The following is a 13,973-nucleotide window of genomic DNA, read 5'->3' as shown; positions in this document are numbered from 1 at the left end:
TTAAAATGAGTGCCAAACAAAATGGTGATAATTGTTTTTGTTTTCTTTGTTGTACCAAACAACTAGTAAGGGTAACACTATTTGTTACCTTTTCCCTCCAAATTTATTTCCATTTCGCTTCCTATACTAATCCCATACTAAACACATCCTTATTTATTTTTGGTTAGCATTGAAGGTTGTTTGATAATTCTGTAATCACGAAATAAGAAGGGGTTCATCTGTATTCTGTAATGTTCTTGAAATAATGTTACTATATATTGAAATTTGTACTTACCGAATTGTAAGGCCTTGTCGATTCTTTAGACTGTTAGGGATACCACCCTTAAATTTGTTGTTTTGAAGATATCTGCCATCAAATTTAATAAGCAAATTATATTAGAGGTGGCTTAAATACAAAATTATATTACCGAAATTGCAAAATTTATTTAGAAAATTTAGAGGTGATTTTTGTTATAAGATTAATAATGACATACATCTCACGTGGAAGTTTGGCTAATGATTCAGGAATTGATCCTTCAAATTGATTATTGTCCAAATGCCTGTATCAATTATTTTGCATGTTTAATCTTATACATTAATGCAAAACTATTGATAGAATATATCCAAAAAAAAAAAAAAAAATGGTTAATTGATTTAATTTGTAATTTCAATATGCAATTATGCACGCATTTGATTAAGCAAGCTTACAAGGTTTCTAGCATCTTCATGGAGCTCATATTCGGCAATGTACCTGAGAGTTTGTTATGCCCAAGCCAACTATAATAACCCAAAAAAAAAAAAAGAAGTTATTTAGTAATGTCATAGTCAACTACTCTTCATAGTTCTAAAAATTCTACAGTGGTCGTTTGAAATATGACTACCATAATATTTTAATGATTATATAGTTCATAATTAACGTATTTTTATCCAATAATTATATATATTAATCTATTTTTGCTATAAAATATTATTATCAACAGTTTTTTTATTTATCAAATTTTTAGTTTTATTTATGTAATTTTTACACTTATTTTATAGTTTCTTGAAAAATATTTATTTTATGTTGGATTAAAATTTCCAAACATTATATTTGCATTGTAAAAATTAGAATACTAATTGTGTCCAATTTATAGTGTGAAAAAATAGATCGTTCATATTGTTTATCATTAAAATAATAAGGTAGTCATATTTCAAACGACCACTGTAAAAACATCCTCATAGTTCATATTATGAGAATTGAAAGAGGTAATGTAGGTTAGACATATCCAAGGGAGGTAACAAATTAAATTAAGTGCATTCCTCATCAAATAAAAGTGTACTCCTTAAGAGCGTGCAGTACATATATACGTAGTGTAAACGTGAGTCATACCCGCTCCTATAATGACGTGGTGATATGACAGTGGTGTTACACAACAGCTAACTTTACACCACTAGGAAGAGAGAGTGCATCTTTTGGGAGACTTGCTTATATGTGTTGTTTGGAAAAACTATATCTTAATATTTTTAAAATAGAATCACAAAATAGTAGAGTTGTCTATCTAAAATGCACGTACATTTTTTGCTCTAAAAAATGCACGTACATTTTTTGCTCTAAAAAATGCACACACAATATCTAGTGTCTACCAAAGAAATGTGTACCATGCCTCGATTCGGAGTACGTGCACGTAAATGGGCTAGGCAAATTTGGTTAACAACTTACAGATGGGCAACTGCAGTTAGATCTTTTATGCTTGTTGATAAAGATCCAGAGAGCCCCAAACCTGTCAAATTCCTATAACACCAAGAAAAAGAAAAGGAAAATTCTTTCTTGTAATAAACTCTTCACATAAGTTGTATACATATTACACAACTTATGCAAAGAATATGGTACAAGATAGAACTTTCCTGATCAAAGTTAGAAAAGAAAAATGATACAAATTTTTTCAACATAAGTGAGTAAAAACTATATGTTGTATTGAGTACATCTAATTTTTATCCCGATACATTCACATTTAGTGTATGTTCATCTTCACATGCATCCTCAATTTTAAGTAATTTCGTTATTTATATTATTCGATCTCTTTGTGTATAAAAAATGTTAAGTAAATACTATTATGACAAAAGTTGAAAATTCTATAATAGTCGTTTGAAATATAACTACCATAATATTTAGTAATTATGTAGTATAAATATTTGATTGATTATTGTAAATTAACTTGTATTGAACTAATTAAGGTTTATAATTATATTGGACTAGATTAACTTCAGCTAAACTGAAACACTAAATGTGAAGGTACCGGGATGAAAATTACTGTAATTCTTCTTATAAGAATTGAACTGACATAGCTTCAACTCGAGCAATGCCGTTTGATTGGGAACATGTAACTCCACTCCATGAATTTTTTCGAGGTAAGCAAGGATCCCCGTTCCAATCACCGGGTGGATTGTTCAAACTTCGATCCAAATCCGTCATTGCAATCACTGTCAAATTTTACAGTTACGTTAAAATCATTGGATTTAGGTTCTGTTCTCTTCATCTTATTCTTATCACGACTTTTTAGTTATTCTTGTTAAAATCAGACTAGTAAAAAGAATAGCAACTAAGCAAGAAAATTTGGTACCATAATATTACCATCCTTGTCACTAGTCCTCCCACCAAGGGGAAGTAGCTGAAACATCTCGGCAGCGTTCAAGAGAGGTCCAACGGGACCGCCATCCTCCGGGATCATCGTGATCTGAGTTTGACCCGATAGAGGCCATTCAGGTGTATAGACGTTCACCCCACTAGTTGTTACGTTGATCTTGTTATAAAACGCGTCGCCATTGATCAAAATGTTAAATACTCTCCAACTGTATGGGCTAGGAGTTCGGTTGTCCTGGAAGTAGAGAGAAATGTGGTAGTTGCTATCGGACAATGGCGTTGGCGGCCACTTGATTTCTAGGGTTTTGCCTCGGCTTGTTGTTATTGCTGAGCTTAATGCCTGGCTTGGTGGCATGTTCCAAAAATCTGATGGTGTTATGTTAGATTAACATTTCACTGTTGGATTTGTATCTTTGAATTGTTGCCACATTCGGTTATACTCGTCATCTGGATAACTAGTCTCCAAATAATCAATCAAATACGTACTAAAAATTTAAAATGGTAGTCATATTTCAAATGACTACTATAGAGTTTTTTAGTTACCACCGTTAAATTTCAGTTTTTTGGTTCGGGATTGCATCTTTAGCTAGAATCTTAAAACTCGCAATTATAAAGAATTTGAATGAGACCGTTTTTTATAAGATTGATTAAGTACCTGATAAAATTGGCTTCACCATTATCTTTGTTATCCTTACCAAAGGTATGACGAGCAACCGTGCTAAGTGCATACTTGTGGAAATCAACAGACTTATAAAGAATGTCATCTAGGAACATGACTTCTATGGCAGATATATAGGGGCTAGAAGCACCTTTAGTGTACTCGTTACGAGCGAGGCAAACCGAAAGGACCTTGCCATGGGCAGCAACTACAAGCTCATAATAAGAAGCAAGACCCTTGCTATACTCATCTGTGGTATTAACGACGCTCCATCTAGTTCCGTCGATGATTTGATCGAACACGGGTGGATCTTGTTTTCCATCGAAATTTCCATAGAAGTAAGTGGTCCTAACAAGGTACTTGGCTCCTTGAATCACTTGGAAGGTGTAACAAAATTTGCGAGCTGATTTGTCTGGGAAGAACCTTAGATTTGACAATATAGGAAATAGTTGATTTGTATTGTTTTTCACAGTTGCATTTCCGACGGAGGTAAAACTTAGGTCCGGTATGTATTTTAAACCACTAATGTTTATGCTCTCCGTAGATCCACAACTTACCAAGAATCCTGAAATAAAAGTTATATTAAAGTCACGAATTATGCTATATGCCAAAATGTACCTATGTTAAGATCAATCAATTAGTGGGGTGCGTTATCTCACACACCCTTCCAATTGCATGCAAGATACACACGCATTATCTAGGTGTACCATATACGTGGGTGTTGTAACAAAAATATTATCGTCTATCTTACTAATTAATACTCCGTATGAAATAAACAAACTCATGATTTGATGTATAGAAAAGGTTATTAAATATTACCTCTAGGAGCAGGAATATCATCTGCATGGATTAATGATAATGGGATGCTTGCTATCCATAGGATGAAGATGGAGATTGACATAACTACTTTTCTTGTAACAAACAATTTCTTCAAAGGAGGAGGAGGAGAAAGTGGGAGAAATATAGGCCTAAAATAAGGGAGTCAATGGTGGACATGCAATGGTTTTGGTGAAAGGAGTGACACGTATGAAATCATTGATTATTGATTGTCATTTTATTTTAGGAAGATAGTCTCATTAAACATTTGAATTTGTTACAAATTAAAAAAAAAAAATCGTAAAGGTAAAAGTCAATTGTAATGCGTTTCCTCGAAAAAAAAAATTGTAAATTGTAATGCGGAGAAAATAAAAATTAGAATTAAATAAAAGTATGAGATTGTGAATTAAGAACTGGATAAGGAGGTTCGAATCCTCAACCTCTAATAAGACATATGACTATTTAACCATCTAACCAATATCAACTATATTGTTTGTATGAAAAAAAATTAATATAACTAAAACCACAAGGTTTAATTTAAAAAAAAAAAAAAACTACATGAATAACTCAATTTTAGTTTGACAATGACAATTGCAGTTTTAAAGTTTATTTAAAAAAATTACCAATTGTACATCTACAACAATAACAGCCCAAGGCAACGCCCGGGATCACTCACTAGTTCCGTATTAAAAATCGATTCCTGAACCGATTTTTAACAAATAAAACAACCAAATACTAAATCCTAAAACCTAGAAAATCCTTAATTTTTCGAAATTAACACTTTGTGGAAAGTTCAAAGTTGAATGATGTTGCACCTAGTCCCCCACTCTTGTTGAAATCATAACATCAACTACCATTCATCCAATTCCTGTTCCTATGATCTAAAAAGACCAATCCCATTAGGAAACTTCAAACTTGTAGAATTGTATTTTAGGCATTGACTCACCAAATCAAACTAATCAACCCAACAACAACTTTGCTTTTTCTAACCTTTCATCTTTCCATGCTTCTTCTCCACTAAATCCTTCTTCTAACTCCGCAAAATTCCGATGAATCCTGGATTTTCCGGCGGAAGGCCGCCGAAAACTACCTCCGACGGCGAAACTCCGGTGCACTCCAGAAAAAAATGGACGAATTTAATGCCGTTTTTCATAGGTTTAGTTGTAATTGCAGAAATCACTTTTTTAGGTCGCCTTGATATGGCTAAAAATGCTGCTATGGTTAACTCGTGGGCCGACTCGTTGTTGCGCCAATCATCGCCGGAAGTTTCGTTCCTGGCCACCGACGATGGCGGTGGTGCGGCGGCCGATTCGGAGGAAGATGGTGGTTCTTGCGAGAGCTGGTTGCTTAAAGAGGATACTGTGATTTATTCTAGGGATTTTGATAAAGATCCTGTTTTGGTTGCTGGTGGTGATCAGGTTTGTGTATTTGATCAATTTCGCAATGATTTGATGTTGAATTAGTCTTAATTTTCAATTGGAGTAGTAATTTGTCTGATTTGTTTGAAGTTAATATGAAATTTGAGTTGTAGGTTAGTAAATTAGGGGTTTTGAAGTTTTAATTTGCTTGATGTTTTGGTTTTTTAGCTGTTATGTTTAATTGGTGGATTTTTGTTAAGGAAAAATGTACAATTGGAAGTAATTTCTTGAATTGCAGTAAGATGTGGTCAAAGAAACAGGAATTTCATGTCTACAATAATGAATGGGGTTTTGAGAGGTTGATGGTTAGGTGTGTTAGGTAGCCCATATGCTATGCTATGCTTGAGCTCAATGAGATATGTTGAAGCGGGTGAGCTAACGCGTTTCAGTGTGTGAAGCTTACCTGTGCCCTTTAAGCTACCCTTGAATGATCTTCATGGCTAGGTTATGGTTGAGTAAAGTATAGCTCTTTGCTTAGGTTTTTTTTTTTCTCCTGTGGCCTCTGTTTTGGCCTTTTGGGTATTTTTAAGTGGCTGGAAAAGAAAATTAAGGGCTAAGGTTTCTATTTGGAGATGATGCTCTCACATCAAGTAGTCAGAACCAGATTCGAATATACAAAATTAGTGGTTTTTTGAATTCTCTTATTGCAACTACACTGCTTGGATCCGGTTTGTTTAAGTCTTCTGTGACTGTCAGAACACAGAGATGGTCAAGTGCCCCCCCCCCCTCCTACCCCCAAACTCCACTTTTATGGGCAGCCAAGTGTCTTGTGCTTCCTAATCTAAAAGTGAATACCAGGTTGTTTTTTTCCTTATAACCCTTTTTTTTTTATGTTATGCTGTTTTATGGGCTAATAGTTTCTCCAGGGATTGTCTTGTTTCCTCATGACTTACTGAGTTTTGATTTGTTTGCTCTATGTCTTTTGCTACGTATTAATAGATGTGATTTGCCTACATATTTTGAAACTATGATGAGAGGCTTTTGTCCGATATTGTCTTTCTGTTCCTCATTTATGTGATTTATATAGGAGTGGAATACTTGCTCAGTGGGATGCAAGTTTGGACAAGATTCTGGCAGGAAACCTGATGCTGCATTTGGTTGGCCTCAAGGGCATGGAACAGCTAGTGTGCTTCGTTCAATGGAATCAGCTCAGTATTACGCAGAGAACAATATTGTCAATGCACGAGGGTAGGTAAGAACATGTGTTTTCTCATATGAGGAAGTTGGGGGGAGGGGTAAAAACATAATTTGGTGATGTACATGTAGATTTAGCATCCCTTCCCTTTGCCACCTCTGTGGAGTGTGATCCTTCATGCATGACTACAACATTAGCATTGTAGATTTGTAGGCGATTTAGGCATATATGCTAATGCATATCATATCCTTATTCATTGACTTAAATCTACCAATGCTGTATTGATTTGGATGCTTCTTGATCCCTTTATTATGTTTGGGTTGCTCTGTTTCAGGAAGGGTTATGACGTCATTATGACCACTAGCCTGTCATCTGATGTTCCAGTAGGATATTTCTCTTGGGCAGAGTATGACATCATGGCACCTGTGCAACCAAAAACTGAGAGTGCTTTGGCTGCAGCTTTCATCTCTAATTGTGGTGCTCGCAACTTTCGTTTGCAAGCACTTGAAGGTCTTGAGAAGAGTGGGATGAAGATAGATTCTTATGGTGGTTGTCACCGTAACCGAGATGGAAGAGGTTTGTCCAGTCAAGCAAATTCCTCTTGTTTTAGGTCTTCTACATGCTTGATTTATCCTTTTTTCTATTTATGATGCTTCTATTATTTTGGGCCTTTTGGCTACACTTTATCTATTAAAAAATTAACCACCTTGAGGCGATTCTCATGCAATAGGTATGCCTATTGACACTCTTTTAAATTACCATCTTCTTAAAATTTTATTGGAAAGAGAAAATTTTGATTTGCCAATACTCGTTGATGGTGGTTACTGTGCCTATGTTGCTGTCATTGGCATCTCAAATTGATTATTAGATACTAGAAAATGTTTCATGCTAGATGACTACAAATCTAAAACTCTCATATATACTTTCCTTTTATCCATGTAATGGAGATCCCATTCCAATAGATTTCAAATTCTTCATCATCTTTCTTAATTTTTATTTCCAGCAGATTGGTGAATTGTTAGTGAAAATCATCTTTTTATTAACATTTCAGTTGACAAAGTTGAAACATTGAAGCTCTATAAATTTAGCTTGGCTTTTGAAAACTCAAATGAAGAGGACTATGTCACTGAGAAATTCTTCCAGTCCCTTGTTGCTGGTATGAACACTGACCTACATGTGATGCTTTTTTATGCTTATTTTAAATGCATTTTGATGCTTGTTTCATGGCCATTGGTTCTATATATCCGACATTTCCAGTTTAAGGAAGTCAGCTCAAGTTTTAATCTGTCAAGTGGGGCCTGTATGAAGAATAATGTAGACATCATCATTATTCTACCTGAGAGGATTCCGATATTAATTGCAGCTATAGATCCTTTCCTTCTGAACCAGGGAAATGGTGCTCATTTCCTCTTAAACTTCACTTATAGATTTTTAACAGAAATCTCATTCATCCTCTAATATCCTAGTTTCTTCTAGAAAACAAGGCATCCTTTGAAAGACTTCTAAGGTTTTATTTATTTATTTTATTTATTTTATTTTTTTTCAATGTTTTTTTATTATTATTTGTGATGTATTGAAAGTGGAGCTATCTTAACCTTGATTTGTCTTTGCAAAAGATTCATAGTCTAATAGTGTGGTTGGGTGAAGGAAATCTAATGTTTGCTGCCTTGCAATTTGCCTAATTCTGCTAAGCATCCACACAGACCACCTATTACCACCTCATTTTTCCAGAAGAAAGGCCAAGGTTGAAGAAATTGCAAACAGAAGTTAGTTATAATCATAATTTGTTAGGTGTTGTGGAGTTGTTTGTTATAGGATAGGTGTATTAAGAGAGAGCTATGTATTAGCTGGTCACCCTTTTTAAGACAAGTTGATACTTTGTCATGTGGGTTCTATATGCTATAGGACTACCAGTGAAGTGAGAAACCGATTGATGGCTGGCTGCTGTTGAGGAGTATGTTTGACCTTTATTTCTTTTTACATAAAGCCTTGAAAATATAAAGTGGATATAAAACTATGTAGTAAGTGTAAAAAAATCATAATTTATTTACCACACATTTCCTTTATAATATAATTAGGGACTGCTCTTGTTGCTGTAGGGACAATTCCTGTTGTTGTTGGTGCTCCAAATATTCAAGACTTTGCTCCTTGCCCTGGATCAGTGCTGCATATTAAGGAGCTGGAAGATATTGATCCAGTTGCAAAGACTATGAAGTATCTTGCTGAAAATTCTGCGGCATACAACCAGTCATTGAGGTACACTCATTTGCTTCTCTTATATGGTCTGACTGGTCCCACAGTCACTGGCTCATAGCTGTACAGCTGTACTGCTGCACAAATCAGTTTAATATTTTGAGAATTTTGTAAGACATTGGCTTTCTGTTGGTAGGTGGAAATATGAGGGCCCAAATGACTCTTTCAAGGCCCTAGTTGATATGGCTGCAGTTCACTCATCATGCCGCCTTTGCATTTACCTGGCAACTAGAATCCGTGAGGATGAAGAGAGAAGACCAGAATTAAAGAAACGTCCTTGCAAGTGTTCTCGAGGATCAGAAACTATTTATCATATATATGTAAGGGAAAGAGGCAGATTTGAGATGGAGTCTATTTTCCTAAGGTAAGGATTTACAGTACATTGTTTTGTAAATAAATTATAGCCTCACTATTGCATAATAAGAAGAAACTAGTATTCCTAGCAGCATTGCAGTCACAGCAATGCTACTAACTGGAAGATTCAATGGCTTGAGGTGTTTGTGGTTAAACATTTGGGATCAGGCAATTTTTTGAGATATTTGAGCAGGCTTAATAGAGTGGATTTCTTGGTAGTTGATAACTTGATTTAGCGTAATTATTTTCTCTTCTTGTCTTTCTTTTTTTTTTTTTAATTATATTTTTTCCGTGTCTGAGGATCTTGAACATTCAATAATTTTGTCCTGGTCATAGCTTCAATAAACTAGGTCATTTGCTCATTTTAAGGGTCTTCCCTGTGCACCAATTAGTTAAGTTAATGGCTTGTGGGAGAATAATATCATAAACTCATATGTTCATTCAACAATTCTGCAATACAGCCTGAAGTTATTGTAGCGAATGGAAAGATATTGGGAAAAACTACAGAAGAATATAGGACAGCAAGGGCCGGCTACATGAACCAAAATTTCATCTCCCATGCTCGTCAACCATGCTCCACCCCGTCCATTCCCCTCTATCTATTGTTGAGTGTTCCTGCTAACCTAATTCTACAAACAAAAATGTAACAATGTTAATTTGTAGGTTAACACTAGCTCATAAAACACTATCTTTTTGTGGAAGCCCTGTAATCGCTATTAACAAAACATTATTACAGTATTTAAAAACTTTTCCCTTATTGTCACACTTTGCGATCTTCCTTGAACATTCTTATGTAAATCTGTTCAATAACCTATTATATTTAGTATCCAGGACCTCATTTTAATGAACTATTAAAAAGAAAAATTATGTATGAAGTATGAACAGAATTGACTACAAAACTAAACAGGTCTTACCAAATATGTAATTCATACAACTTGAACTCTTTCAATGCTTCTTTTGCTCCATCCTCATTATAGTCCTGTCATAGAGAGGCTAAGTTGATGGTTAATGTGACATTAGTGGTGATTCTTTAGTTGATGGCTGTGTTTTACTGTTGAAAAATTACATGTGCACGCAGGACTTGGGACAGGATTTATAAATCGATGATTGAAATCCTGGCTTTACTGACAATAGACATATGGTAACAACATTGTTACCTGTTAAATTTTAAGCCTTAAGAGATTATTGTTTTATCTAGAAATATATAATTTTTAGCATGATCCTTCTAGGTGGTTTGTTTGTTTGCTAGAATCCTAGGAGATGCATTTTTGTTTTGTTTAAGACCGGAGATAGACATGCAAACTTCAGTCCTGCATTCAATAGCATATAAGTGGACATGATCTATGTATTTCCTCTGTGCTGTTATTTGATTTGCTCTTCTTATTATAGTTGTGTGCTTTGTATTTGATTTACATTGATTAATTTGAAAATTTTGCTGTACAGGTCTAACAATTTGACAATGGAGGCCTTGGAGTCTGCAGTACTGAAGAAGTTTAGTTACTTGAGACATGTGCCTATTTGGAAACTTGAAAGACCAGAAAGTATTCGAGGGGAAGACAAGCTAAAAGTTTATAGAATATATCCTCTTGGCATGACACAGAGACAAGCTTTGTATACCTTTAAGTTTAAGGAAAGTGATTTTAGAAGTCATATAGAAAACAATCCGTGCTCTAAGTTTGAGGTCATATTTGTTTGAGTAGATGTGTATCTCCAATTTCCAACCTTGAGTGTTAGCATTAGACGATGCTGCTTTTATACGATAGTTATTGTTAATACACGTAGTCATAGACTATTGTTTATTCATGGCAGTGGGGCATTCACGTCTAGTCGTGTAGTTAGATGACTAATAAATAGAAATGAAAAACCTCACTGCCTGTCATATTGATTGCCAGTGGCCTAGTGAGTACTGTGTGCATTTGAACTCGAAAGTTACAAGATCAAGTTTTGAAGGAGCCCTTGATAGCTCATTTTCCATGCACTAAACAGTCAAGCAGAGTTTTATGCTTGCTGGAAAATGCTGTTCTGTGCTTAGAATTGCAGGCTTGCAGCTGAGTTTTTCACTGACTTGGGGAGTTCAGCTTTTAAAGCAGTTTTAATTAAGTTTTCAGATGCTGAGAAACTATTGTCTTTTTGGTGATGCTGCTTTTATTTTTAAGTGCGGCTGATAATAGATCTTAGGTGCATGAAATTTATATAAGAGCATTAGCTTTATCAATTAATCAAAGTTTTCTTCAGGTTGTTAGTTCAGTGACTCTTGTTGAGTGTTTCTTTTTTATCCTAGTGTATAAAGAGGATATAACAAAATCCATTTTAAAATTTAAATGGGTGTGTTTTGAGTTACTTTTGTCTACGAGTTTATTTTACTTTGTTAAACTTTAAAACACTTGCAATAATTAGAAGTTTAACTATTTAACAATTTTTTTTTTTTTGAAGGCCACTATTTAACATTTATACATTAACTTTGACTATATTATCTTACTACGTAATATATGAATCAATGTCATTTATAAGTGTAATGAAAAATCCGATGCACATTACCCAAATATGAGATTATTGCATAAATTATGAGATTCATTCCCCAGAATCTGAGCCTATTGTCCCCCAAAATTTGAGACCTCAAACTTGAATTTAAAAATTTTGAGATTCAATGCTCAATATATGAGACTCCTATATCAAGTTAATGTTGTTCAGCTGAATGGGTTATTTTGAATGTTTTAGGTTTGATATAGATTAGAAAAAGCCAAACTAAATTTAATTTGGTACCCATATACATGCCTTAAATAAATCCCGAACCTTTTGTTAGATGTTTGAATTGCTATAGAACAAAGATCAAAATAAAATAAATAGCAATTTTTTTAACAAAGTTGAAATCTGAAAGCTAAGTCGAATACATATTTTATTATGCTCCATCATAATACAAACATAATATATATACATATATAGGAATAGGAATATTTATTCATGATGATGAACATCCAAACACACAAGCATAAGTATTACATAGTATACCTTAAAGGCTTTGAAAGTAAGCAAATGACATAATGCATTGTAGACCGGGTCCATACAAGACCGGCCTTTAAAAACAAGAACAAGAAATAAGATCGTCAATCCAGTACAGTGTGCAAGCTGAGGCACCTTAATTAGTGTTTACTCACAAAGGTTAAAATGCACTTTTGAAACACAAGTGAGGCCGGTACAACACTTCCAAAGCCAACCACACGTCTCGCCTTTTAATCCGCATGTTTTTATAGCCTCCACGGTATTACTTGTGACTTCCTTAATAATTTGTGCATCTAATCCACCATTGTTTGGTTCCATAAACATCATCTTTGTTTTTCGGTTTCCATAATTATCATCAATTTTTGGTTGTTCAACCATGATCATTACTTATTCGACTACCATCAAAGGCCTTTCTTCAGAAGTTGTTTCCATCTTTTCAACCACCGTAGCTGCATAATGTAATTCATACACGTATAATAATTATTTAGGGTATTACGATGTACTAGTATGATATATGGAGTTTTGTTGATTGAGTCAATTTTGAAGAATATACTACATACCTCCTTGAATTTTTGGTTGCAACAAAAAGGTATTATTTGTGAGTCATAATAAATTATTTTGTTGCAATTAAAAGTTAACGGAGTTAGTACATTCAAAATCGGAGAAAAGAAGGTACGTACCTGTTGTAGTACTGAGCAGGAACAACATTGCTAAAACAATGGGAGCAACCATCAATAAGTTAGCTGATACCCTCACCATTGTTTGAACTTCTTGCTTAAACTCGAAACTTAATATTTTTTTTTTTGATGAACTAATGCTTTTGTTGCACTTCTTACTATTTCCTCACACAACCCTAATCTATATATAGTAGCTAGCTAGCATATGATCCTCCTCAAATGAAATTAAGAAAAGGATACTCCGCCTTACAATTTGACCTTGTAATTAATGCTTCATACACCCGTACCCTATTTAAATATACTCCGGCTTACAATTTGACCTTGTAATCCTACCTTGTGTTCCTTGAGGAATATTAAATATACATGGCTAGTCATAATCATATTTGAACAAATCTGCAAGGATAATTTAAATATTATTATAATTTATGTGCGTTCTGCGAGGGATATATTTATTGTTTTATACAGCTATACAAGTACATCAGTAGCTATCATAATACAAGTATTATAGTCATGCAAGAGGGTGGTAATGTCAAAAAATACAACCTTAAAATAGAAAGAGGTAGTTCCTCCGTCCCTTTTTTACATTCCTATGGTGTTAAATTACACGGGAATTAAGGAACTTAGAATAAAACAAAGAACTAAAATTTTCATCATACACCAGGGTGTACCATAAGCATGGTACACCCACTTAGAATACAAGAGTTATATAATCGCGGAAAGAACGTGTGCAAATACAAAGTACACGAGTGAAAAAAAAAACGATTATCTCCTTGATTTAAGGTATTAATTTGTTATTTATATTCCTTGATTTATGAAATTGATTTATTATTTACATTCTATATTACTTTTGGTATATAGAATTTCATTTTGTTTGTTAAGAGAGAGAAATGAAGTTTTTATAGAGAGAGAAGCCACGATAAATTTTGGATTTCAAAGTGATTTAATGCTATTACGGAGTTAATTTTATCATTCCCGTGAATCTTTTAATTGAAAGGTGTAATTGACGAATTCGTTGTTGAAGATAAGTATTTTTCAATTTTTTTTATTCATTTTTTTTTTGTTT

General features: G+C 34.1%; 1 protein-coding gene, 1 long non-coding RNA gene and 1 pseudogene across 2 annotated transcripts; 1 reads left to right on the top strand and 2 right to left on the bottom strand.

Annotated features, from left to right (window-relative positions):
• Nucleotides 1-270: 270 nt before the first annotated feature.
• On the bottom strand, nucleotides 271-4,158 carry LOC110704849 (annotated as a pseudogene).
• Nucleotides 4,159-4,671: 513 nt separating this feature from the next.
• LOC110704959 (putative fucosyltransferase-like protein) lies at nucleotides 4,672-11,161 on the top strand. The gene is made up of 7 exons (XM_021882768.1): nucleotides 4,672-5,491; nucleotides 6,519-6,679; nucleotides 6,961-7,202; nucleotides 7,678-7,782; nucleotides 8,726-8,882; nucleotides 9,016-9,243; nucleotides 10,677-11,161. The coding sequence occupies exons 1-7, from the start codon at nucleotides 5,123-5,125 to the stop codon at nucleotides 10,927-10,929; spliced, it is 1,515 nt and encodes a 504-aa protein (XP_021738460.1). The 5' UTR covers nucleotides 4,672-5,122; the 3' UTR covers nucleotides 10,930-11,161.
• Nucleotides 11,162-12,169: 1,008 nt separating this feature from the next.
• LOC110704900 lies at nucleotides 12,170-13,202 on the bottom strand. Its single transcript, XR_002508017.1, has 2 exons — nucleotides 12,914-13,202; nucleotides 12,170-12,682 (listed from the first exon to the last, which is right to left on the bottom strand). It is a non-coding gene; the product is annotated as an uncharacterized LOC110704900 (long non-coding RNA).
• Between the last annotated feature and the right edge of the window lie 771 nt (nucleotides 13,203-13,973).

Source organism: Chenopodium quinoa, unplaced genomic scaffold (genome assembly GCF_001683475.1).
Source record: "Chenopodium quinoa cultivar QQ74 unplaced genomic scaffold, ASM168347v1, whole genome shotgun sequence".
Classification (NCBI taxonomy): Eukaryota; Viridiplantae; Streptophyta; class Magnoliopsida; order Caryophyllales; family Amaranthaceae; genus Chenopodium; species Chenopodium quinoa.
This window is presented reverse-complemented; position numbering and strand designations above follow the sequence as displayed.

What these genes read in the sequence shown, in the direction of transcription:
- LOC110704959 (XM_021882768.1), top strand. Translation starts at nt 5,123, where the DNA reads ATGAATCCTGGATTTTCCGGCGGAAGGCCGCCGAAAACTACCTCCGAC. An exon ending in CCGTAACCGAGATGGAAGAG is followed by an intron (nt 7,203 to 7,677) that starts GTTTGTCCAGTC and finishes TTAACATTTCAG; the next exon opens with TTGACAAAGTTGAAACATTG. An exon ending in ATGGAGTCTATTTTCCTAAG is followed by an intron (nt 9,244 to 10,676) that starts GTAAGGATTTAC and finishes TTTGCTGTACAG; the next exon opens with GTCTAACAATTTGACAATGG.